Genomic DNA, 27,387 nt, shown 5'->3' on the forward strand with positions numbered 1-27,387 from the left:
ATGGCACACGTAAAAATCATGAAAATGACAAATTTATGTTATATGTGTTTTCCCACAATTACAAAAAATAAATACACCAAAATCATTGAAGTATACTTTTTAAAACGGATGTACTGTATGGCATGCGAATTACGTCCCAGTAAAGCTGAAGATTGTTATTGAGCCAGGATGGTATCGGTGGAGGGACAGACACAGTCACAAGGAAAAGAAAAGAGAATGCAGAAGCAGATCCATACAGATGTTCACAGCAGTACGATGGGAAAAGAATTGCCTTTGATAGATCGATGTTGCTTTGCGTGATCCATTCATACGCGCCACTGATTTTAAAGAATATGTATGCATTAATAGGATAAGTATTTAAAAATATTAAAGTTATAAAGTATCCAAGGTAGAAAGCCAAAGACTCCCAAGTTAGGTGACTAAGCAAACCTAAGGAACTGAATGAACAAAGAAACAAATACATGGAACACCTTTGGGAGAAGGTTAGTGTGCACTACTCACTGACTGAGTCTGCGCCAGAAGTAAGGATAAGTAATTGTGATTCATAATCTTTGTTGAAGTGGGCCACCTCCAACTTGCTTAAAGACCATCAATATGCACCCGAACGCTGAACTACTTCATCCCTTTTCCAGTCTCGTTCCTTAGAGTGGCTCACGCAAAGTAACAACGCAAAGTAATATTTTGGCATTTGCTCGTGAATATATTGTCATCCACCATCACCATTCTTTCCAACTATAATGAATCATATGGCCAAACCAGACGGTCAGGTTGGAAAAACAACAATCCACCTACCGGGCCCCCACCACTCACCGCCCCCCGCCCCCAGCAATAAAACACCCATGAACCAAAACAAATATAAACACTTGGAACATTTAACACATGTGACAGAAGAGATGGTTAATGTCTAACCTTTATCCACTGAAGATTTGTCTGCTTGAGCTTATTTTCAAGTTTATCTTGCTCTTCTGGGCTTATGGGAGCACTTACAAGCACTGTTCCTCCGGTTTCATTTAATTGTTTTAGAATCCCCTGGCGCAGGGGCAACTCTTCCGCCAGTAACTGAAACAGACAAATGCGACAACATTTAAAATGAATTACAGCACAATTCCAACTATCTTGTCTTTGTCTCTACTGATTAGTCTCTCAAAATGAAGCAACCTGACTGAAGGCCAACGGGTACCTCAAATACAAACCACTTTCTAAAGAGTACAGAACTGATGGACCAAAGCACTCACTCCCAAGTAGAGAGGCCTATCCTAGAAAGGACCAGCATATCTCACCCCTCAAAGATTCTTTTCAAGAAAAACAAGGTGTTACACGGCAGGATGAGCTCCAAAATAACACATCGCAATCAGAAATAGAACAATCTGGGTAAATTCATCATCCTCTCAGGTACTAAGCCTCCATGCTATAATTTACTACTGATTAAGAAAATGCATTATCCTATCGAGAGATAACTAATACTGAGAACATACTCGGTACAAGACACTGTGTTGACCTCTTCACATATTATGAAAGTTAACTGATATAATACAATTCTATGAGGTAGACCCTATTATCTTCATGTTATACGGAAGAAGACTGAGACAGAGACCTTAAATCCCAACAAAGAGGTTAAATACCAGCTCCAAGGACACAAAAGCAGCGAGCGAGCGACAGAGCTGTGGTTCAAACTTGGGCAATTTCATTCAAGAACCCTTATTTGTAACTCCTCCACATTCCTGAATTTCTTTTATTCATTCAGCATCACTTTACAAATGCCCTTTCCCAAGACTTACAAAACTGCCATGGTTTTCTTTATTTATTTGTGCCACCTAGAGCTGCAGTGTCCAAAATAGTATCATTACCTACATGAGGCTATTTGATTTTAAATTAATTAAATTTCAATAATATTAAAAACTTAGTGCCTCAGTCATACTACCTTTCAAGTACAAAGGCACATGCAGCTTGTGGTTACTGCAGTGGATAATATAGAGCACTACCATCATTACGGAAAGTTCTATTGGACACTGCTGATCTAGACTGTCTAAGGAGAAAAGAAAATCAATGCCTGTTTATTAATAAGTAAATCCCACTAAACATGTCTCTTAAATGAGTTATCAATTATATTGCTGTATATAACACTCAATACATGCAGGAAAGATTGATTTTCAAGAACAAGACTGAGTTCATTTTCCTATGACAGCCTCACCTTCAGATGAACTACAGATCCAAAACTTGTTTTCTTTTTTTTTTTTTTTTCTGATATCTGATAGATAGTAGGGACTCAGTATCTGTTCACCGAATTTAACATTAATTTTATTTTTATACTTTATCCTCTCTTCAGGTACAAATTTCTTGTTTCACAGAAATAAGTGGTTGACATTGGAGTCTAATTTGCATGTACAAACCAACTGAATCATTGATAAAAGAGCAATTTTATTTCCCTTTGATTGTATGACCTTGTAAAATGAGAATAACAGCAACCGTTTTGAAAGTTTTATATGAAGATTAAATAAAATAGCAGATGTAAGTACATCTAATACTTAGCACATAATAGAGCATGATTAAATGTTAATTTCCCTTTCCCTTTCACCTTCCCTTCAAGAATTACAGCAAAACAGATCCAAATAAGTTTCTTTCCTGAGACTAAAACCATAGAAGTTAATCGAACTGCACAATCAGCGCATGTCAGTCAGCCAGCTGGGGTAATCAGTACTAAGCAGACATCACAGTAGGAAGGCATGAAAAGCCACTTGAATAAGCTGGATGCCTATTCAACCAGTATAGAATGTGAACCAACACCACGCGCTCCCAACCAGTCCCAGACAAAACAAACATTGTTTCAGGCGAATCGAACACCTCTAATTAGAGGCTGAGATAGTGAGATTGATTTGGCAATTATGATCTTTCCTAAGAAATAGGATTCATTTCTAGAGTCTCTCCGGTTTTTGAAATAATTTGCAGTTGCAGAATTCTCCAATATGTGCAAAGTTAATTTCAAGTTAGTTTGCAAAATACTGCCATATTTTACACACACACACACACACACACACACACGCACACACATTTTTTTTTTTTTACAAAAAAATATGCTCATTGGGAAACACTGGGTTAAAACAAAATAAAGCTTTGAGAAAATTTATGGATGACCTATCAATAATGTAATGGGCAAGAAATCAATGATTAAATATATTAAAAATAGACTCATATACTCTTTATACAAGTAGTCCTTGGAGGTTTTTAGAAAACAAAATTACCTTGACTTGTTCAAGTTTTTGTTTTAGCTGCTGCTCATTCCCAGGTTCAAGTGGAATATTAGCAACGTTGTCTGCTTCTTCCAACCATAAAACAAATTCATTTACATCCCTTTGAAATTCTGACAAGATATTCTTTTGTTCCTCTAGCCTGGAGAAATAAGAATAAAACTGGTATAAACAACTTATTTCTCAAACTTTTCTTTTTTTTTTTTTAAAGGAAACTCAGAAACAAACAAACAAACAAACAAACAAAAACCATGGTAACACTTTCAAGGAAAGAAACAAATTAAAAGATGTTAGCAATACACATTTTTAAACAAAATTCATTTACTTTGAACAAAGCAATTTTAATCTCTCAAAAATCTCTAAAATATAAGAGATAAAAACTGGTGAAGAAAAAATTCTAATTTTAAAATTCCAACAACATTATGTCATGAAATTAGTGTTTCTCAACGTCAGCACTACTGACATTTAGGGTTGAGTAATTCTTAGTTCTGAGGGGCTGTTCTCTGTACTGTATATTATGTAGAACAACTACATAATATAAAGTTGCATGTTTTAACGTGCTTAAATAAAATACTTTTCTGGTAAATTGTAGGGTTAAAAATAAAAACAAGGGAATTAAAAAAACAACACTAAGTTATTGCATGTTAAAATGTTTTCCAAATTATGATTCACCATCTTTTTTGGAGGAAAGAAGAAAACTGAGTTAAAATATGTTATTCATTTATTGGCCATAAGTTTATCCTTACATGTTGAATAGTAACACCGTTGAACAAAATGGTCTGCACCTCAAATAACTTTTGAGAGATATATCTCCTGTATGTAAGCTTTTAATTGAAGTAAAATATAAATATATATATATATATATATGTATATGTCTATATACACTTCTATATATACATATATATAGAAGTACACATATGACTGAAGAGCTCAAAATATTTTTTAAAAGTATACAAATAACCAGAAAAATAGAATGTCATCAGAAGCCCAGGGGCCCCTCTTGTCCCTTGCAGGCATTTTTTCCTAGTATAACCAGTATCCTGTCAACAACTTCGATTATGTTGTCTATATTGAACACTGAGTATATGGAATGATATGCTATATCCTCTTTTGTGTCTTGTCTCTTTCACTCAACAGAATGTTTACAATAATCAACCACGTGGCATAGAGCTTAATTTGTTTATTCTCCTGGCTGCAGAGTATTGAACTATCTAAATGCATATCTCTGTTGGTGGATAGTTGGAATGTTTCCATTTGGGGGATGTTTAGCTATTGTTTTTGTTTCAATTTAACAAATATTTATTGAGGGCTTACTAACTTCCAGCAAGGCTACTGGGCATGAGGATTAAAGAAAGATATGTTGCATAGCTTGCCCTGATGATCTCAGTCCCTGAGAGGAAACAAGAGATCCCCATGGGTCGGAATAAGACACAGCCTATCTTATTTACAGCCTGTGCAAAGACAGGGCGTTGAGAGAACTACTCTTACACTACTTCCCAAACCAGGTCCACTTTTGAATGTATGCTTGTCTCTACTCAGTTTTGCTCTAGGTTGGGAGCTTGTTCAAATTCTGTTCTGGGGCATGTGAGGGGACACTCTCTTCTCTGTCTCATCGCAAAAAAGCAGATCTCATGAAAACCCAAGTCATAATATGGGGTCTTACGGACACCCAAGTCATGCCATGTCACTGTCACAGTCAAAACTCTTCTCTTGCTTCCCAATTTGTTCACAACAAAGCCAAAGTCTGTACAGCGTTCTATGAGGGTCTAGATCTGTACCGTCCAAAATGGTAGACACCTTCCCTGTGGCTACTGAGCACCTGAAATGATGTAAGGGGAACTGAGATGTGCTTTAAGTGTAAAATATCATATCATATCAAAGTGATCTCTGTACCTTCTATTCAACTTCCCTGAGCACCTACAACTGCTGTAAAAAACGAAAGTATTTGAAACATTTTTTTAAAGAAGGGAAAACAGCTCCTTAGTACTTTCTATATCATGTACAGGTTGAAGTAATATTTTTAATATATTGGATTAAATAAGATATATTCATTTCACCTGTCCCTACTTCCTTTTAAAAACATGTAGCAGCTATACAAGTTTAAATTACATAAGCAGCTCAACTCCTTTTTTTTTAAAAAAAAAAAAATATTTATTTATTTTTGAAAGAGAGAGTGAGCAAGCAGGGGAGGGGCACAGAGAGAGAGAGAGAGAGGATCTGAAGCAGGTTCTGTGCTGGCAGCAGAGAGTCCGATATGGGGGCCTGAACCCACAAATCACGAGACCATGACCTGAGCCAAAGTTGGACGCTTAACTGACTGAGCCACCTAGGCGCCCCTCACCTTATTTTTCTATTGACCAGCACTGATCTAGGAAATCTGCCGAACCCTAATCTCCTTACTTCTCAGACTTCATTTCCAACTACTCTGTATTTCTCTTATCCTTCTTGAAGCCCTCTAGCTTCCTTGCTGTGCTCCTCAAGTACATTACATGGGTTCCTGCTTCCGACTCTTCGTACTTGCTGTATTTTTCTGCCTTCAATGTCCTTCCCTCAACCATAATCTCCTGCAGGTCTTTCCTGATGACCCTAAAGAAAACGACACCTCTCCTACCAAATTCCTAGGTCTTGAAAGGCACAAACACTATACTTGTGTTATTTTATATGATGTCTATCACATGAAATGAAGCTTCCTGACAGCCAAGATTTTTATTTATTGTCATAATTCTTGCTCCTGGAACAACGGATGGCAGAAAACAGATACCAAATCAGTAACTGTTCCATTAATGAATGCATTCTGCCATCATGCTTTTCCATTTTAAATGTGTTTCTCTTTGAAAAGAATCTTTCCCATTCTTCATAATAGTGATAGGTGATGGGGATTAAAACGTGCACCTGTTGCGATGAGCCCCGGGTGATGTATGGAAGTGTCGAATCACTATATTCTACACCTGAAACTAATAATACACTATATGTTAACTGGAATTTGTTTATTTGAGAGAGAGAGAGAATATCTTAGGCAGGCTCCATACCCATTACAGAGCCCCACGTGGGCTCCATCCCACCATGCTGGGATCATACTCTAGTTGAATTCAAGAGTTGGACGTTTCACTGACTGGGCCACCCAGTTTCCCCTAAGTAACTGGAATTTATTTATATAAAAAGTTTAAAGAAAAGAATCTTTCCCATTCTTTGTAAGACTGATTCTGAAACACAGTCTACTTTACTCGCCAATGTGTACTAGAGTATTTCACGCAACTGAAGACACCTTCACTTGCAGGTCATATAATATCATCCTAAGGTCTGCCAGGCACAAGCTGGAAAAGGCATGGTACTGATTCAACCCTTATCATTTAGATAAGGGTTTAGATAAGGGTTTAGATAAAGGTTATCATTTAGAAGCTTTTCCGATGAAGAAATTGTTCTTTTAGATTTCTGTATATTTTTTGTCATACACATAAAAAGTAAAACATACGTGAAAAATCAGTGAGGTAGTCCTAAAACTCTGTCGTATTTAGAACTTGCCTCTCCTTTATATCACTTTTCCCTTCAGGATAATTGACCTCTATCTTTACCCTCACCCTGGCAACCTCTGCGGTGGCAAGAGTGTTGCCAACATATCATTTCTTAAGAGGGTTCCACTACCGTTTCCTGGACTTTCTTCGGAACCATATGTGTCCTGGCAAGCAGAGACTGTAAAACCCATCCTGGTTTCACTGATTTTAATGGGATAAAATGTGCAGGTTAGAACGGATGAAATTTAATTCATATGCACAGCCTCCCAGCACTTGACATAATGACTTGGGTTCTTTCACTTGCTACCAAGTTGCTGATAGGTCCAGAATTTTTTTAAAAATTCATAACATAATGACTGTTTACTGCTATGTTCAGTTTATAATTGGGAGTGGATATTATTATCGGCATTACCTGCCTGATGATTGAGCTCATTTTCCATGAACAGAGTCAGTAAGATTGGGCTTTACTTTCCACGGGACTTAATGTTTGATTATGCAAGTTTTTGCCAATGACAAATGTGTTGGCCCCTCTTGTACATGAAAAGTAAGGGTGTCTACATTAAAGCCTTACGCTAACGTTATCTGTTAGCAAAGTATTCAAGATTTATACAGGAAGGGTCAGGAGGTGAAGTTGGTGAGGTGAGTAGACGTTGAGTTATGAAGCACCTAGAATGTTTTGTTTCAATTTGTAGGTGATGAACCACTTAACGGTTTTGAGTAGGGCAAGATTTATTTGATCCAAAGCTCACTGTGACTACACTATGGAGAATGGGTGTGCCTAAGGGTTGTATGACAAGAGACTGATGAATCAAGTATGAGACTATCATAAGAGGTCAGGGATGAAGTCGTCAAGACGTAATAAGACAAAAGGGTAAGACAGGATACGTGTAAAATGGAGAAGGTGCTTCAACAGGACTTGAAAGGAGAGAGACTGGTATGTGTGGCTAGGAATTAGTGAGCAATTACTGCGTGGTAGCCCTGAATCAAGTGCCAAGTCCCCACATTCCTACTAGGACACGGTACTCATCTTTTCTCATTTGTAGATGAAAGAAAACTGGGCTTAGTATTTTGCCCAAACTCATACAGCTAGTAAGCGGTCAATCGAACATTCAGTCCTGGGTCATCTGGGTCCAGAGTCTATGCTCTTCATTTGACCATGACATCTGGTCTATGAGTACTTCCACCTTATCTAGCTGAGTGGACAATATTTACTCCAGATGAGAGTGCATTTCATTGCATCAGATATTTAGGGGAAATCACTAGTAGAGAAAATAAGAGACCTGGAGCTCAAAGAGCTGGAAATATAGACCTCAGAATCCCCAGCAACGGGTCGGTGGATAAAACACGGTCAACTAACTTTTGCACTAATAATTTACACTTCACGTTTGGCACCTTCTGAGCCCATTTTTTCCTTCATTTTCAGATTAAAGATTAGCAACTCTCCCTCCTGCTTATTTAAATTGAAAAACTAAAGGAAAACGTCCATTTCACAGCCGCTCATTCCTTTCTTGCGGATGGCTAACCTGTGGCTCCTGCTCCTCCTCCGCTTGCCCAGCTGTGATGTGCAAAAGCCAAAGGAGCGCCTAGAGTATTCTTCTGGCCGCTCGAAAAGCTACACGGACTTGGGAAGGAGCTCTTCAGCCCAACAAATACGCAGCTGAAAAACAACATGGTCTTCCCTGCTTGCATTCCACGTACTTGTTTTCAGGGATGATCTCCAAGCCCCTCCCTTTGACTTTAGGGAAATGAAAGGGGAGAAGAGACGAAACAGAGCCTCGTGAGAAAAAGTATACTCCCTACAAAGCTATCTCACCCCACGTGAGTTCTCTGGCGTGGACTGGGGCACAGCATGTAGAGGAGGTTGAAGTCACCCGTGGTAGTCATAGCGCTGGTGATACTTCTTACTAACCCCTAGGGTGAAAGGGCTCCTGTCAACTGCTGGCAGCTTTAGAATGTGAATAGAACCATTTTTCCACAGACTCTGGACTGAGAAGCAATTCTTGAAGGGAAAAATTCCATTAGAGACATCCTTTATTCATCTGCAAGTTCTAAGGTGGTTCAAATACTGGGGTCTAGGTTTCAAGGGTGTTTGTGAGTCTACCTTATCGTTCTTTTTTCTTCTTTTTTCTTTTGCAGATCTTTGTCTCCTTCAGTATCTGGCTCCGTCATATTGCGTAGTGTCCCAAATACTGAGAGCAGCAACCTTACTCCTACCATTTTCCTCCTCATTTTAGTTCACTAAAACCTTGCTAAAATCAGTTTACCTAGGTAAAACCTAGACGGATGGGTAAAGCTTTTCTCAGCCCTCACCTAGAAATTGACCCTATCAGGGAGAGAAAAAAATCCCAGACCCAACAAACAAAAATTGAAGAGCAAGAAAAAGTAATACCCGCACCCCCCGTCAAAAGTGCCTCAAACCTTGAAAAAAATTCTAAAAGCAAATATCCCCAACTTCTGCTTCAAACACGTCTCAAATTAATTACTTGTGTATTTTGTTTTTCTTTTTAAGAATATCCAGCCAAGGAAAAGAGGGAAAATGTGCTTAACCATGATAATTGGGATTTATATATTTAATTGGTGTTAAACTCTATAAACACTGCATACCTATTTTCCAACTTGAATATTCGACGGTATTTCCTTAGGTCATTAATTATTCTTTGAAAAATTGATTTTTAAGATCTGAGCAATAACCCATAAGTAGGTACACCGTATTTCACCATTCTTTCATTAGTAGGCATTTAGTTTGGTTCCACTTTTTCATTATAATAAATAACCCTATAGCAAATACATTTGTTTATGCATTTGGGCTTACGGATCTGCTAATTTGCTTCGAATAAGGAAGAAAAGTTAACAATTAGAATACTAAGGATTTAGATACACGTTGCTAAATTTCTTCGCCATGCTGGCAATAAGAACTCCCATCCACTTCCACCAACAGTTATAAAATACTTGTCTCAACACACGTTAACTGCTGTAGTGCATGATGATTTATATGCTCGAAAGAAGAAAAATAGTTTGCCACGGATTTTTATTACTAGAAAAGTTGAAAAACATTTGTGTATTGGTGTGTATTTGTCATTTGCTTCTGCTATCAATGGTCTGCTGTGTCTGTTGCCCATTTTTCCTCAGTGTTTTATTTGGTGAAGCTCTTTTCACATTATCCACTTTGATAAAAAATAATAAGTCAGAAAAATACTTACCGAGACTATTTTTCTAGCTTCCTTTTTACCTTGTGAAATTTAATAGTTTTGTTTGTTTCTAAATAAAATGTTGTCATGTTCTTTGTCATCTTTTTCACTGACACTACCGTGAAAATTATGAATATCCTCTAGTTGCTTAAATATTCACCTGTATATTATTCTAGGACATTATACTTTCATTTCAAAGAGTACAAACTTAATCTATCTTCAATTTATATAGCTAAGTTTCTGACCTTGAAGGGTTTTTCAGAAATTGATATATTTTTCTCCGAGCACAATTTATTTTCTATTGATTTGTGGTGATTGCCTCATTTTGTTTTGTGTTTTATATGTAATGAGGTTCTGTTTACTGATCTACTGGAGATTCTTTGACAGTAATGCACTACATCAAGCACTTAGCTATCCCAACTTTTGTAATATGAGCATCATTTGGTCAAATATCAAAATAAATCTCACCGGGGATTGTGATAGGGATTCCATTAAATCAATAAATTATTTTCTGAAGAATTACTGTCTTTTCAGTACAAATCCGATAAATTTTCTATATTTACAGGGCATTTGGAGTGTACTGGGGACTCATCCATGCGTTATAAATAATTAAGTATGCTTTCTAATTAACTTTCAGCATCAGTTTGAAAGGCAGCGACTTGCATATGACCTTATGGATAGTAACTGTATACTAATCTAGAAAATTCTTCAGGACTTCCAGATAGAATAAATCATCACTGAAAAAGTAAAAGTTTTGGCGAAGCTAGTTGCCCTAATCTTTCTCTTCACACAGTGTATGCGGAAAAGTTTCCTGATGATTTAATTTTTTAAAAAGTACAGCATCTTTTTTAAATATGAAAACATTTGGTAGTCATTTCTTGTATAGGTTTGTTTTTTATCCTTTGAAATACAAAAAAGATGGTGCCCAAATCCCACCAGGACCTTGTTATAATCTGCTTTTTCAAGCGCATGTGTTTTCTGAAATTTCAAAAGCCTCGATTTGAAGTTTTAAAAGCTGCAATTTGAATTTATGTATTCAGATGATTGCAGAAGAGCAAAGGAACACAGTTAGCATTTCCAGGCTTGTCTCTTGACACAACAGTTTAAACGTGCTTTATATTGGCATTCATCACATGAAGTGTTATTTCTTTGTTTACCTACTCGCTTAATGCTTATGGTAGGATTTATTCAGGCATGTGGTAGTAATAATAATGAATGGGATATTTAACATTACCCATCTGCAATTAAGTGCTAAATATTTTACTTTTAGAGGCATTTCAATACATTTAGCTTTTTTTTTTTTTTAAAGAATGGCTTCTGTTTGAAATATTGGCTCTGTTGCCATTTACATTACAAATGCTCTTAATGCAATTGAAGGAAGCACATATCATGATGGGGAGAAATCTGCATAATCAGAAAGGAAGAGTTATGGATGTCCTGTTAAATTCAATGAATTTCACATTAACTCTTAATGAACACGTTCTCTGGAGCTGCGGTTATGGTAAGAGGAAGAGTGCCAAATCATGGCACGATTTTGAAGTTTTATTTATTTTTGTATGTATTTAATTAGAGAAGAAGGGAGGAGCACAGAGAGGGGGGAGAGCGAGAATCTCAAGCTGGTCCTCGTGCTGCCAGTCAGATGCGGGACTTGAACTCACCCACTGTGAGATCATGACCTGCATCGAAATCAACTCACGTGCTTAACTGATTGAGCCACCCAGGCGCCCCTACATGGCATGATTTTAGAAAGAGAGGATCGACCAAGTGTTTCAGGCCAAGTGCTAGATATTTTCCCATTTGATTTTTTTTTTTTTTTTGTATACTCATCTCTCCCATCTTCCAAAAAAAAAAAAAAAAAGAAGTACTTCTCTAAGTTTTGGGCGAACTAGAACACAGAAATTTCAGAAGATGTGGACAGAATCAACACCTATCCATATACACTGCATAGTTAATTTGATTGTGCATATTAACTGAAAATTATATACCATATTAGAAAGAACACATTTTCCCATTCACAGTGGATACAGTAATTGTGTATACCTTCCTCACGTGCGTGTTCAACATGGGAATCATCACCTTGGCGGATGCACTTTTTTCTTTTTTCTTTTTTAATGTTTATTTATTTTTGACAGAGAGAGACAGAGCACGAGCAGGGGAGGGGCAGAGAGAGAGGGAGACACGGAATCAGAAGCGGGCTCCAGGCTCTGAGCTGTCAGCACAGAGCCCAAGGCAGAGCTCGAACTCACATTCCGCGAGATCATGACCTGAGCCGAAGTCAGACGCTCAACCGACTGAGCCACCCAGGAGCCCCCCGGTGGATGCACTTTTTGAGTCATCTTCTTAAAAACAAAATTTTTAACTTTATTTATTTTTGAGAGACAGAGTGTGAGTGGGGGAGGGGCAGAGAGAGGGAGACACAGAACTGGAAGCAGGCTCCAGGCTCCGAGCTGTGAACACAGAGCGCAACGTGGGGCTTGAACTCACCAGCGGTGAGATCATGACCTGAGGTGAGGTCGGATGCTTAACCGACTGAGCCACCAGGCGCCCCACGGTTTGAGTCATCTCATTCAGTTTTCTAGTCACCGTCATTTTCACCTCTACCCACGTGGCCTGAGGTGCAGCCATGTTGAGTCCATGTTTAACATTCTACTGGAAATTTTATTCCAAGCCATAAGCACACATTTACACCAGACAGTTGTATGTTATGTAAAGACAGTTTTTCTCTTTTCTGTGCCATATGTCCATGAGGAACACCATGTAAGCACTTACTGAGTTGCTTTAAAAATAATCTTTTCTGGGGCGCCTGGGTGGCGCAGTCGGTTAAGCATCCGACTTCAGCCAGGTCACGATCTCGCGGTCCGTGAGTTCGAGCCCCGCGTCAGGCTCTGGGCTGATGGCTCGGAGCCTGGAGCCTGTTTCCGATTCTGTGTCTCCCTCTCTCTCTGCCCCTCCCCTGTTCATGCTCTGTCTCTCTCTGTCCCAAAAATAAATTAAAAAAAATAAATAAATAATCTTTTCAGACCTTGTTTACAATGACATACAACTCTTACAACTGTGATGTCATACCGACAAAGCTAATCATGACTTCCATTAACTAAATTTTTCCTGTTTTTTTTCCATCAAGTGACTCAATTGATATTAAATGAATGTCTCTCCCAGACAGCACGTCGTTGTTCTGAGCAAAATAAAATGAGTATCTTGAAGCATGAGAAATTTCACAAACATTCAAAGGAATATAAGGTCTTCCTTAAGGCAAAAAAAAAAAAAAATCATATTTAGCCACACATGTTAACTTCCCCAGGTCACACCCTCAATGGGACCTTGTCAGAATCAGAACCAAAGCATAAACTAGTTTTTTTAATTTTTAAAGTTTACTTATTTATTTTCAGAGAGAGAGAGAGAGAGAGAGAGTGAGAGAGAGAAATTATACATCCAAGTGGGGGAGGGGCAGAGAAGGCAGAAGGAGAGAATTCCAAGCAGGCTCTGTGTGCTCTCAGCACAAAACCCGATGTGGGGCTCAAACCCACAAACCAGGAGATCATGACCTGAGCTGAAATCAAAGAGTCGAACACTTAACTGACTGAGCCACCCAGGTGCCCCAAAGCATCAACTATTTTTAAATTGACATGCCCCTTGTACCTGGTTAGTGCTTGAGTTACACAATTAGACATTTATTCATTTTGTCCACAGTTTGTGCTTTATTAAAGAGTAGTGCTCCTGAGAGAAATAACATATCAAAGATTCTCAGTCTTTTATTTCTCAATAGTAAGGAAAATAATAAGAGAATGAAGAGGGATATCATGAAGCTTAGTGGTGAGTTACTGAAAGGAAAAGACCAAATCGAGGCCTTGCAAATTATTAATTGAGGGTGTGAACTTGGGGAAGTTACTTAAATTTCTGTGGGCCTCGGTTTCTTCATCCGTAAATCGGGACAGTGAACACTTCAGAGTTGGTTGTATGGCTATAATTTGTTCTCAGAAACACCCGTTTTAGGGGCGCCTGGGTGGCTCAGTTGGTTGAGCGTCCGACTTCGGTTCAGGTCATGATCTCTCAGTCTGTGGGTTCAAGCCCTGAGTCGGGCTCTGTGCTGACAGCTCGGAGCCTGGAGCCTGCTTCGGATTCTGTGTCTCCCTCTCTCTCTGCCCCTCCCCCGCTCATACTCTGTCTCTGTCTCTGTTTCTCTCTCTCTCTGTCAAAAATAAATAAACATTAAAAAAATTAAAAAAAAAAAGAAGCATCCGTTTTAGTCTAGGGCTTTACTAATAGGATTTAAGAAATGGTAGAGAAAATAAAGAGCTAAAAAAAAAAAAGGTGAATCTGGATAGTGAACGGTTACTTCTAGCTAAGAATTTTGCTTAAGCCAACACACTTACATGCATAAAAGTGTTTATAGAGCATGCATGAGTGCACAGAAGGACTATTTGAAATTGAGCTTTGTGATGAACCAGTTGACAGCTCTATTTCTCTCTACTGACAAATCTCTTTGACACATTTTGTGGGGGAAACACAATTAGAGTCAAAATGCCAATCTATGAGTAAAAGTGTCGCCACATAAGACTAATTCTAGGTGAAGAAGATGTATGATTACAGCGCAACAAATATTTATTGAAGGCTATTAGTGTCCAGTGATATGGCAATGAATGCAGGCAATAATTTTTGCCCTCGTAGAGCTTATATTCTATTAGGGGGAGACAGACAATAAACAAGCTACACTGAAACGTGTAGATTGTGACATAGTGTTAAGGGCTACAGAGCGAAAAAAAAAAATGAAGCCTGGAAGAAAAGGAATACCAATTAAAGTTGGAGGGTGGCTTTACAATGTTATAGTGATCAGAGAAAACTTCATTGAAAAGAGTTATTTGAGTAAAATCATCATGGTAGAGAATGGCAATCTGCTCCTCAAAAAATCTGATCCCCCCTCTCTTAACCACAAAGTGAGCGGTCATTTCCATCCTCCCTTGCCACTGGGTATGGCTATATAACCGAATGCTACCAACGGAATGTGAGCAAAATTGATGTGCACTGATTCCAGGGCCGGCTCAGAACTTAACCCCTACACATGTGATATTCTTCATTATTCCTCCTTCTAAAGCCACATGTTAACCACCTCAGAGCCACAAAAGCAATGTAGCTTGGGTCTTGGATTCACAATTTGGAAGGGAGCTATGTGCTGATCAAAACCAACTTGGTGAATTTTGCATGAGTGACACGCTTACACTGTGTTAAGCCACTGAAATAAGGAGCTTCTTTTTAAAGTAGCAGCTTGAATTAAATTAGATAATAAAAAAGTGAGGGAGCAAGCCATGCAAATAATGGGGGGAGAGCACTCTGAGAAAAAAGAAAAGAAAAGAAAAGAAAAGAGAAGAAAAGAAAAGAAAAGCAATACAAAGGTCCTGAGGCAGGAATGTGATCAGAATATTCCCAGAACAACAAAGAAGTGAAAAAAAAAATACATTTGCAATGGAATGAGAGAGGGGGAGAGTAGTAGGGAGATAAGGCCAAACAGTTACATCTAAATAGATTCTACCGAGAATCCCAGGCCTGTCATAATTCATATTCCCCATCAAACTCAGTTCTTAGATAAAAAGAAGTAATAAAATCATCTTTTTGGGGGGTGGGTGCCAGATAGAACTCTGTTCTCCAGTCCTACTTTAATAGGTCCAATGGACTAACTGAATCCCAGAATTTCTGTATTTTTGTTGTATGCCGTCTACACAGGTGCTGGAATTGATTTAGAAAAACGCTGAGGATATTTTGGCCCTCCATCTGTCAGAGGCAGAGTGACATAACTCATTAGCAAAGCCTGTAACGAAGCCATTGCCGTGCGGTGGAAGATGCAGTGAAAAGTGAATGGCCTCAGTTTTTCTGCTTTCAATCAGAGCCGGGTTCTTCTCTTCCCACATACCGTCATCTTCCCTCCCAAGGCAGCTTCTCTGTCAGCCTCCACGGATGTTATCTGCCAGCTCCTAGTCTCTCAGGCTAGACATCTGAGGCATTCTTGATTCTTTCCTCTCTCTTACTCCCAGAGTGTATCAATAAATGTGTTCTCACAATTCCATGCAAGATAGCTCTCTCGAATTTGCCCGCTTCTCTCCTTTCTCCCTGCCAATGACTCCTTCTAGCCTCTCTGTCTGGATTACTGAGGCTATGTCGTAATTGGGTTCTGCCTCCCTCGTTGCCATCTTTGTATCCATTCTTGACATTCCGAAGGAATCATCTTTCTAAAACTATGTCTCTGATTATACTCTCACACTTTTAGTAACTCCCTGGGGTCAATGGGGTAAAATCCAGCTGCTTTAACAGGGATCAAAAAGCTCTTTAGGACGTGATCCCTACTTACTTCTCTTCGTCTTTCTTTATGTTCCATAATCCACCGAACCTAAGCTTCCTTGAAATCCAGTACTGTGTTCAAGTCTGGCCTTAGCGTACTCTTGCTCCTTCTGTCTGGGATTCACTTCCCCATGTCTTGATCTAGGTGGCTTCTAGTCATCCTTCCAATCTCAGGTTAGCCATCACGTTCTCTAGGAAGCTTTTCTTAATTAATTATCACTCCCATCACAATCAAGTCTAACTATGGGCCCTGTTATACAGTCCCATAGGTCTTCATCCTGTTTCCATCATAGGGTATGTTGTAATTTCCGATGTCTGTCAATATATTACAAGCACCCTAAGGACAGGCACTATACTGCAATCACACTCTATTCTCAGTACCTGGTACGTAGTATTTGTTCCGTTCTTAAATTCAGTATCTCAGAATGATAGCATCATTAATGTGGATTTGAGAATAATAACATTATTTGCATTATTCTTCAGAGAATCTCCATGAAAAATAAAGTATGTGTTACGGAAGACAAGTTCTGTGTAAAATTAACTAAATTAAATCGGTGAAAGCTGTATTCTTGGGGTTTCTAAAGTATGGCCCAATCAGCTAAAGCCTGCCCACCACCTGTTTTTGAAAATAAAGTTCTTTTTTATAAAATTTATTTATTTATTTTGAGAGAGAAAGAGAGCGAGACGCAGTGTGAGTGGGGGAGGGGCAGAGAGAGGGAGAGAGAGAAAATCCCAAGCAGGCTCCGCATTGCCAGTGTAGAGCCCTATGTGGGGTCTGAACTCTTGAACCGTGAGATCATGACCCGAGACGAAACCAAGAGTCAGAGGCTTAACCAACTGAACCACCCAGCGTCCCTGTGTTTGAAAATAAAGTTTTATTGGAACATAGGCACATTCATTCATTTGTGTATCGTCTATGACTGTGTTCACACTACAGTGGCAGAGCTGAGTAGTTGTAACAGAGACTGGACGGCTCACAAAGCCAAAGGCATTTACCACTTGGCATTGTACAGAAGTTTGCTGATATCTGCTAGATACTAAATCCATTTCTTAGATACATACTAGGGAATTAAAGGTATGAGAAATCTGATATAAGCAAACTGGTATTACCTTTTTAGTCCCATTATGTGTGTGTTCATGAAAATGTGCATGGCTATTAAAATGCTCCTTCACCCTTTGAAATCATTAGGAACATTTTACACAAGTAGTATTCCATGGTCCATAACAAGAGGATGGCTAAAAGGAAAACTAGACATTATATCTAATTACATATATTTATTCTGTTTAAATTTACTAAAGTTTCTCAGTATGAGAAGCTATGTTTACTTAGCTTGGAATCAAACATGGAAAAACAGAAAGATCTGGGCCTCTTCCTCTTTTTCCTATTCGTTGCTTTCACGTTACTTGAATTTCTTTCATTATTTTTCTCTTTCTTCCTAATCTCAAACCAACTTTATCACGTCTATAATTTTACATCCTTTCTTTGTCAGTCAGTCTTTTTCTGTGGATTTTATGGTGATTTTTATTACGATGCCTGTATTTGAATTCCTCAGGGTACTTGTAATTTTCACCCCCAGCAAAATGCATTAGATAGACAAGGAAGACCAAAGTTCCTTATACAGAGAAAAAGGACATATTTATCTCACTGCTTTCATCCTGGAGAAAAAAAGGTAAAGGGTATTTCCATTTGATTTATTTAAAATCTTCCCACAACTCCAGGTAAGTTCTTATTATACTTTAAAAGAATATAGCCATAGGAGGTACAAAAATAGTTTTATTCCCTCAGATAGCAGTTCCTGAAGTGTGGTCTGGGAACCTCTGGGGTCCTTGAGATACTTTTGGGGGCCCTTTGAGGTCAAAACTATTTTCATAATAATACTATATCATTTTCCCTTTTTCTCTTCCTTTCTCTTATGAATTTTCCAGAGGCTATATTATAAGTGATATGGAAACACAATGTAGAAGCAGAGATCAGAATCAGCTATCTTTTCAAAAAAAATATAATGTGTATTTATTTATTTTGAGAGAGAGAGAGAGAGAGAGAAAGTGAGCTGGGGAGGGGCAGAGAGAGGGCGAGAGAGAGAGAATTCCAAGCAGGCTCTACGCTGCCAGTACAGAACCAAGCTTGGGGCTTGAACTCACAAATCATGAGATCGTGACCTGAGCAGAAATCAAGAGTTGGATGCTTAACCGACTGAGCCACCCAGGTGCCCCAGAATCATCAGCTCTCTTAAGGTAAAAACTAAAGCGCTCTTCAGAAATGTAAAACAATGTCACTCTTCTCACACTCTTTTTTGTTGTAGAAAATGGTTATTAATCATAAAACATATGTTACCTATATTAACATGGAATGAGCTATTATACTTTTTGATGAATAAATCAATTATAGAAACATTTCTCAGTTTTAGTTTCAAACATGGTAGAACAGAGAGACATTGTTGAAAATGCTGGCAAACCAGAGAAAAGAATAATCCTCCTCCAATACCCTTAACATTTCGAATTTTTCCACAGGACTTAACTGAACAACTCTTGGTTTCTTATATGTAGGTATGTGGTCAAAGAGTGAATGTACTTGCAAACGGTAGGTTGGAATGTCACCTTTTCCTAAGGAGAACGGTGGACTGAGGACGGTGTGGTCGTTTTAAAAATGAGCCCCTGTGAGTCACTGACATTGAAGCTTAACCATGAAATAGGTGTAAATATGCCTAGATGAAGTGTAAGGGAATAGCTCCCACGCAGAGAAATCAACATCCTTCAGGCGGTACATACAGAGAGATTCAGAGGAACTGAAAGTAGGTCACCGCAAATGAAATGCCGTGAGCAAGGTGGAGAGCGGAAGATCAGGCCAGAGGGAGGAGCAGGGGCCAGGAGGTCACGGAAACAGTTTGAATTTTATGTTACATTCAATGGGAAACTGGCTACTAAGGGTCCTAGGAATTCAAAGGGAGGAATGACTTCCCAGGAGCCCAGAAAATATGCTCATTAGATGAAGAAGGGGGAAGGCATTGTAGAAAGAGGATCAGCATGGACAAAGGCCCAGTGATGTAAAAGTGCGTGGCCTAGTTCACGTTTTCATAGTGAAGGAATGTGGAAGGGGAGTGGTGAGACAAAGTACTAGAAAGGTAGGTTTGGGTCTTGTTCTGCAAGCCCCACATGCCTGCAGAGGTTAAAACATTCCTTCTTTGGTACAAGAGAACCACTAAAGGTTTCTAAGTAGAGGTATGGCCTGTTTCTACTTATTTTGAGAATAACGTATTTGTCATTAGGTATATACAATAAAAGTACTTAGTTGAATAGTCTGTGTAAATGTAACTTTTGCTGAATTACCTCTGGGTATTGAAATTTGATCACAAATAAAATTCATTAGTGCATTATTTATTCTACCTTCCCCATCGATGATTAAACTCATTAAATATTTTGTATAAGGTACAGAGGAACTTAGTAAGCCTACCTAGTAGATAGTTTAAGATTAGCTTTGACCCATAAAGTAGACTGTTTAAGTTAACCTAAGCACACCTTTAAAAAATAGTAGAATCCAACTGAGAACTCTAAAGATTTTTTTTTTTTAAATAGACTTAGTCACCTATGACAGAGTCAATACGCTGTGAACTAAAATATGTTTCCTTGTTCTTAGATCTGTTTTTAGGACAGACGGCAGACTGACATAACACTGAAAACAATTATTTGTAGGTTCATGAAGACTGAGGATAGTTTCTTTCTCTTCACTGGGAGCTGACCGATATCACTTTCCTGCTGAATATAGGAGAGTGTTGTATTCTCTAGAGACAGTGAATGGTTTCTAAGCAAATGCCATGTCATTTCGTCAGTCTGTGACTCAAAAAGCAAAGTATAATGCAAACGTGAGTAGAAATAGAAAGGCCAATAGGCAGAAACTATTACATATGTGACACTTGTGTTACACACTTATTAGGGGAAAATTAGATTACACTCTCAAAGAGATAAGCAAAAAGAACCATGCCTAAATTGCACTGGAGAACAAGGGACATACAGGCAGAGATTTTTCAAAAACATTTTGAGAAAGTTCAAGCATGCACAAAAGTATAGTAGTATGACGAGCTCGGATTATCTGTAATCAAGATTCAACAATTATGAGTTTATTGCCAAATGTGTTGATTCTCTATTTTCTCATTCTCAACTATTTCTTTTTTCATGTTTATTCAAGTATAAATTTATATACCATAAAGCTCACCTATGGTAGGTGTATAATTTAATGGCTTTTAGTAAACATAGAGAGTTCGGTGTCCCATCGCTACACCTTCCTGCCTTCCTCCGTCTTTCTTTGATTTAAACTCCAGTACAGTGTTGAATGTTGACGTACTAAAGGTAGATATCTTTGTCTTATTCTTGACCTGAAGGTGAAAATATTCACCCTTTCACCACTATGAATGATGTTAGTTAGCCATTGGTATTTCATACACGACCTTTACCACGTTAAGGAAGCTTTCTTATTTCTTGAAAATTTGTAGCATAACTAGGTGTTAGATTTTACCAAATGCTTTTTCTACATCCATTTACATGATCATTTGGTTTTTGCCCTTATGGTATGCTACAATAATTATTTTTGATGTTAAACCAACTTTGCATTCCTGGAATAAATGTCACATGGCATGTAATCTTTTTTTCTTTTCTTTTAGAAAGAGAGAGAGAGTGAAAGCATGCTTAAGTGGGGGAGAGTGGGAAAGAGGCAGAGGGAGAGAGAGAAAGCGAGAGCGAGAGAGCGAGAGACGGAGAGAGAGGGAGAATGAATCTTAAGCAGGCTCCATGCCTCAACAAGGAGCCTGGCACATGGCTCGATCCCATGAGCCTGGGATCATGACCTGCTCCAAAATCACGAGTCAGGCACTCAACCAACTGAGCCACCCAGGAGCCCCTTCACATGGTATGTAATCTTTTTCACATACTCTGGATTCAGTTTCCTAAATTTTTGTTAAGAAATTTTGTGTTTATGTTTATGAGGGACGTTGTTCTATTATTTTTTTATTATAATATCTTTGTGTAGTTTAGATCAGAGTAATGCTGGTGTTATAGAATGAATCGGAAGTTCCCTCCTCTGCTTTTTTTCCGAAAGGATTTGTGATGGATTGGTATTTAAAAGAGATTTTTTTTTTTTGAAAGGTCATGAGTAAATCATCTCTAATGAGGCTTCTTCTGTCAGAAGATTTACAATCACTAATTTAGTTTCTGTACTTGTATTAGGTCTATTCAGATTTTCTCCTTTTTTTTGGAATCTATTTTAGTAATTTATATCTTTCTAGGATTTTTACCATTTTGTGTAATTTGGAGAAATTGTGGTATAAAGCTGTTTATAGGACTACCTTCTAGTCCTAGCTTCAATAGGGTTGGTAGTGATGTCCTCTCTTTTCTTGATAATTTTGGTAACTTTAGACTTCTTTCTCTTTTTTTTTTTCTTGGTCAATCTAACTAAAGCCTTGCCGTTTTCAAAATTTTTCCAAACATTAATGTTAGTTTTCATTGATTCTCTCTATTCTTCTTTATATTTTATGGATTTCTGCTCTAGTCATCATTATTTCCTTTGGATTTAGATTGCTATTTTTTTTCTAGTTTCTTAAGGTAAAAGCTTGAGTTACTGATTTGAGAATTTTAACCTTTTCTAACATAAGTGTTTAAAGTTTTAAATTTTCCTATGAACACTGTTTTAACCGTGTACCATAAATGTTGACATGTGCTTTTATATTTTCTAATTCCCCTTGTGATATCTCTTTTGATTCATGGATTATTTAGGTGTTGTTTAATTTCCAAATAGTTTGGTATCTCCCAGATTTCCTTCCGTTGTTACGTTCTAACTTAATTCTGATGTGTTAACACAATATGATTTTAATGAATTCAATCCTTTAAAATTAACTGCGATTCGTTTTGTGACCTACCATACCATCTATCCTTGAGAATATGCCATGGGCACTTTCAAAGAAAAGGTATTTTGAAACAAGTAGACTCTTAAATATAAAAACCAAACTGGTGGTTGCCAGAGGGGAGGTGGGTTAGGGAGATGAATGAAATAGATAAAGGGGATTAAGAGTATACTTCTCGTGATGAGCACTGAGTAATGGATAGAACTGTTGAATCATTCTATTGTACACCTGAAACCAATATAACACTGTATATTAAGTATACCTCAATTAAAATGCAGAAAAGAATATGTATTCTGTCCTTTGGTGGAGTATTCTATAAATGTCGGATCAAGTTAGTTGATAGAGTTGGTCTTCTATATCATTGCTGATTTTCTGTCCAATTGGTTGACCAAATATGGAGACTGAGGTATTAAATCTCTAATAATTGTTGTTTAATTGTTTATTTCACATTTGCATTCTGTTAATTTCTGCATCATAAATTGTGGGGTTGTGGTTATGGCTTCCGATGAAGTGACCATTTTGTAATCACAAATGTCCCCTTTTTAGCACTAGTAACATGTTTTACCTTAAAGTCTATCTGGCATTAGTATCACCATTTTATTTTTCTTAAGGTTACTATCTATATGATATATCTTTCTCCATTTTTTTTTTACTTTCAAAGTGTATGTGTCTTTGACTCTGAAGCATTTTTTTTAGACAGAATATAGTTAGTTCTTTTAAAAAATCCAGTGTGAAATATCTTAATTGGAATGCTTAATATCTTCACATTTAATGTGGCTATTGATGTAGTTCTATTTAAATCGCTATTTTGCTCTTTTTTATTTGTCTCATGTCTTTGTTTTTAATTTTTTAATGTTCATTTATGTTTCAGAGAGAGAGAGAGAGACAGACAGACAGGCAGGGTATGAGCAGGGGAGGGGCAGAGAGAGAGAGAGAGAGAAACACAGAATCTGAAGCAGGCTCCAGGCCCCGAGCCGTCAGCAAAGTCCAATGCGAGGCTTGAACCCATGAACCGTGAGATCATGACCTGAGCTGAAGTCGGACATTTAATCAACTGAGCCACCCAGGTACCCCGTCTCATATCTTTTTATATGTCTCACGGTGTTTACCACATTCTTTTGTTAAATAGTTATTTTTGGTGTACAAATCTAATTCCTCTGTTTACTTTTAAACCATAAGGTTAATTTCTTAGGGGTTGATCTCAAGTTTACAAACACATCTCTATTTATCATAGTATACTTCAGATCTACTAATGTAACTTACTCCCATTAGATTGGCTATCATCAAAAAAAAAAAACAAGAGATTACAAATATTGGCAGGCATATGAAGAAAAGGGAACTCTCGTACACTGTTGGAGGGAATATAAATTAGTACATTTACTATGGAAAACACTATGGATGTTCCTCAAAAGGTTAAAAATAGAACTAGCATATGATTCAGTAATCCCACTTCTGGGTATTTATCCAAAGGAAATGAAATCACTGTCTTGAAGAAATATCTGCACTCTCATATTCACTGCAGTATTATTCACGGTAACCAAAATACAGAAGCAACTTAAGCGTTCATCAGTGGATGAATAGACAAAGACAGTATGATATACACACACACACACACACACACACACACAGTGGAATATTATTCACCCTTGAGAGAAATTCTTCCATTTGTGCTACTGTGAATGTACTTAGGACACTGTGGTAAGCGAAATAAGTCAGACACAGGAAGACGAATATCGTATGATCTCATTTGTATGTAGAATCTGAAAGAACGTCAAATTCAGAGAAACAGGGAGAAGAATGATGGTTGTCAAGGGCGGTGGGTGAGGGAAATGGGGAAATGGTGGTAACTGCGTATAAAGTTTCAGTAATAAGATGAGTAGGTTTGGGGGATCTAATGTACAGCATGATAACCATAGTTAATAATAATGTATTCCAAACTCAAAATTTGCTAAGAGTAGATGTTAAGTGTTTTCACCACACGTAGACAAATGGTACCTACAGGAGATGACAGATATGCTAATTAGCTCAATTGTCCTAACGAGTACATGAGGTATACTTGTAAGAAAATATCACATTTTGCATCTTAAATATGCACAATTTGTCAAGCAAACCTCAATAAAGCCAGAAAAACAACCAATTCTGGTAAAGTATAGAAACTTTGCTCTGATAAGCTCCATTTTCCCTCCTCCTTTGTGCTATTTGTCATCATGTTCATTGTATCTATACATAATGACACAAAAATACGGCGATAAAATTGTTTTATGCAAAAATATGCCTGAAAGAAAAGCCTATATACATCTATGTTTGTACAGTCTTTTATATTTCCATGAATATTTACTAATTCTGTTGCTTTTCATTTGTTCGCGTACATTTGAGTTACCGAATAATATCACTGCTTTCAGCCTGAAGGAGTTCCTTTCATTTTTTTTTCTCGTGAGTCAGGACAACGAGAAAGAAATATCCTGAGTTTTTGAGAAGGTCTTTATTCATTTTCATTTCTAAACAACAGTTCTACTTTATCTAAAATTCTTGGTTGACAGTTTTTTTTTTTTTTTTCTTTCAGCGCTTTAATTAGATCAACACACTGACTCTGGGCTTCATTGTTAATATTAAGAAGTTATCTGCTAATCAAATCATGTTTCCTGTATGGAAGGAGTCATTTTTCTTTGACTGTTTTCAAGATTTTTACATTCGTGGTTGTATTTTAATAGCATGACCCTGATGTCTCTGTGCATTTGTCCCTTTGAGTCTACTTTGTTTGGGGTTTGTTCAACTTCACTACATTTACGAAAAGTATGACCATCACATCTTCAAATAATTTGTCTGCTCCTATATCCTTCTTTTCTTTCTGGGATCTACATTGATACACTCGGTGTTTTCTTACCGTTCTGAGTTTCTGGTCATTTTTTTTCCCCACTCTTTTTTCACTTTGTTCTGCAGATGGGACAATTTCTATTTATCTTCAAGTTTACAGATTCTTTCTTCTCCATATTGAATTTGCTCTTGAGCCATTTTGGATGGATTTATTTGTTTGCTTATTGTTTATGTATTTATTTTTGAGAGACAGACAGAGAGGCAGAGGGAGAGGGAGACCAAGAATCTGAAGCAGGCTCTGAGCTGTCAGTGCAGAGACTGACATGATGCTCACGCTCATAAACCGTGAGATCATCACCTGAGCCCAAGTCGGACACTTAACTGACTGAACCACTAAGGTACCCCAATTTTTAAAATGGTACTTTTCAATCCCAGAATTTTATTTTTCTTATAATGTGGAACTCTGTTGATAGTCTCTATTTATGCCCTTGTCATCATACTTTCAGTATTTAAACACGATTTTCTTTAAGTTCCTAAAAGTATTCATAGTAGGAGCTTTGAAGTCTCTATCTGATAAGTCTAACATCTGGACCAACTCAGAGACAATTTCTATTGCTTGCTTTTTCTCCCCAAGTATAATACATAATTCCCCGTTTCTTTGCATGTACCACTATTTTTCTAGAAAAATTCAACATTTTAATATATTGAAGGAGCTCCAGATTCCCCTCCACATCAGTGTTGTTGTTATTAGGGTTTTAATAACTTACCTACACAATATCTGTGGAATGTTTCCCCCTAGTGTGTGACTGCAGACATCCCTTCTCTGTTTAGAAAAAAAAATATGCCTAGCTTCCTAGAGACCAGGAGAACTTAGTTGTCATTAGGCAATGAGGTCAAGAGTTGAACTCAAACAGTTGGAGTCAGTAAAAGTTCCAATTTCTGTCACTGGGTCTGTATGTAGGTTGGGGAATTTATTCAAAGTTCAGCTTTGAAGTCATCCTACAGCAGATATATGGAGATTGTCCAGCCCTTTATGACAGTCTCATTTTTCATCAATCCCTGAAAAATTAAATGTTTGGCTAGTTTTCCATTCAATTGTTTGCCCTAATCAAGATGGCCACTTTAGCACAGCTAAGTCGCTAGATGGCTCATTCATTTGCCACCTACGTCTCTACTGTCACTGTGCATCTGGGCATGGGGTTTTATACGTTTGGCTTCACATAAAGCCAGCCCCTTGGGCAGCGAAGCTGCTGGCTTTCATGTGTTATACTACCTCGATGTAACAACTATGCTGACCAAGCTGGGAGCGTGGAGTGGAAACAGCTAGACAAAAACACCACAGATTTCCACTGTTCTGTTTCAAAGTTTAAAAGTTTTCCATAAATAATAGCTTTCCAATTATGAGTATGCCTTTGATCTCCAGAATCATGAAATATTTTGTCCATTTTTATTGTTGTCTTGGGAAGTAGATGTGTTGAGCTACTCACTTCACTATCCCAGAAGTCCTTTTCCCAGAAACAGATTTTTAAGCCCTAGTCAAATGTCAGGCACAGGAATACCCAATTTATTTACATTATCACTTACCACTGCAGCAATTCTACAAGATAGGCACTATCTTCTTATTTTTCTAATGAGTAAAATGAGGCTCATATAGTTTAGGTAAGTATCTTGCCAAACAAAAAAGCAAAGTAAAAATATAAACACAAAAGTACTATTTACTTCCAAAGGAAATAAACACAAGTAGGAGCATCGGGGATTACTGTCCAGCATTTTCTTAGCAGGTTTATGTAACTGGCCACTCTCCAGCCCCAATTACTTAGTTTCCACTGTCCAGCAGAAAGGTTAATTGGCAAGAAAATACCAAACATATCAGAAAACAAGCTATTTTTGTCATGGTTACGCTCTGATCATTAAAAAAAAATCATCTATTGATTCATAAGGGTAGAGTTTGGTGCTCACGTGTAAACCTAACAAAAATACGACCTATATTCTCCACTGAGCTACATCCACAAAAGCCAACTCTAGCAACAAAAGACTGCTGAACAATAATTCTCATCTTAATTCACATTTCTTGATGCATAATGGCAACAATATGTTCAGCAACAGGAAATTCTAGGATTTTCATTTCTTTTCATTTCTATCAATTGCTTCAGAATCTTGCAAGTTCTGAAACTCCACAAACAAAATACATATTCAAGGATTATCTTGTCCTTTTTATTTTGCAGACCAACTCTGCCTCTTTAGCTACTTTGCCTTCCTTCTTTACTAATTATCCAAATCCTACCTCATTAAAAATTCGTAATACATCAAAGAGAATATTATCTTTAGATACTGGAAGAAGCACAAATCTGGGAAAATACTGCCTCCGGTCTCATTAATTGGCTGAGGGAGAGGTAATCCAGGTAGT

General features: G+C 37.7%; 1 protein-coding gene across 18 annotated transcripts in view; it reads right to left on the reverse strand.

Annotated features, from left to right (window-relative positions):
• Nucleotides 1-27,387, reverse strand: part of DMD (dystrophin) — a 2,138,536-nt gene that overhangs the window by 778,452 nt on the left and 1,332,697 nt on the right. For all 18 annotated transcript variants that reach the window (XM_058713880.1, XM_058713888.1, XM_058713887.1 and 15 more), the window contains 2 exons: nucleotides 3,240-3,387; nucleotides 910-1,059 (listed from right to left, as the gene is read on the reverse strand). In XM_058713880.1, coding sequence (XP_058569863.1) covers nucleotides 910-1,059; nucleotides 3,240-3,387 — 298 coding nt within the window. The remainder of the gene's footprint in view (nucleotides 1-909; nucleotides 1,060-3,239; nucleotides 3,388-27,387) is intronic.

Source organism: Neofelis nebulosa, chromosome X (assembly GCF_028018385.1).
Source record: "Neofelis nebulosa isolate mNeoNeb1 chromosome X, mNeoNeb1.pri, whole genome shotgun sequence".
Lineage (NCBI taxonomy): Eukaryota > Metazoa > Chordata > Mammalia > Carnivora > Felidae > Neofelis > Neofelis nebulosa.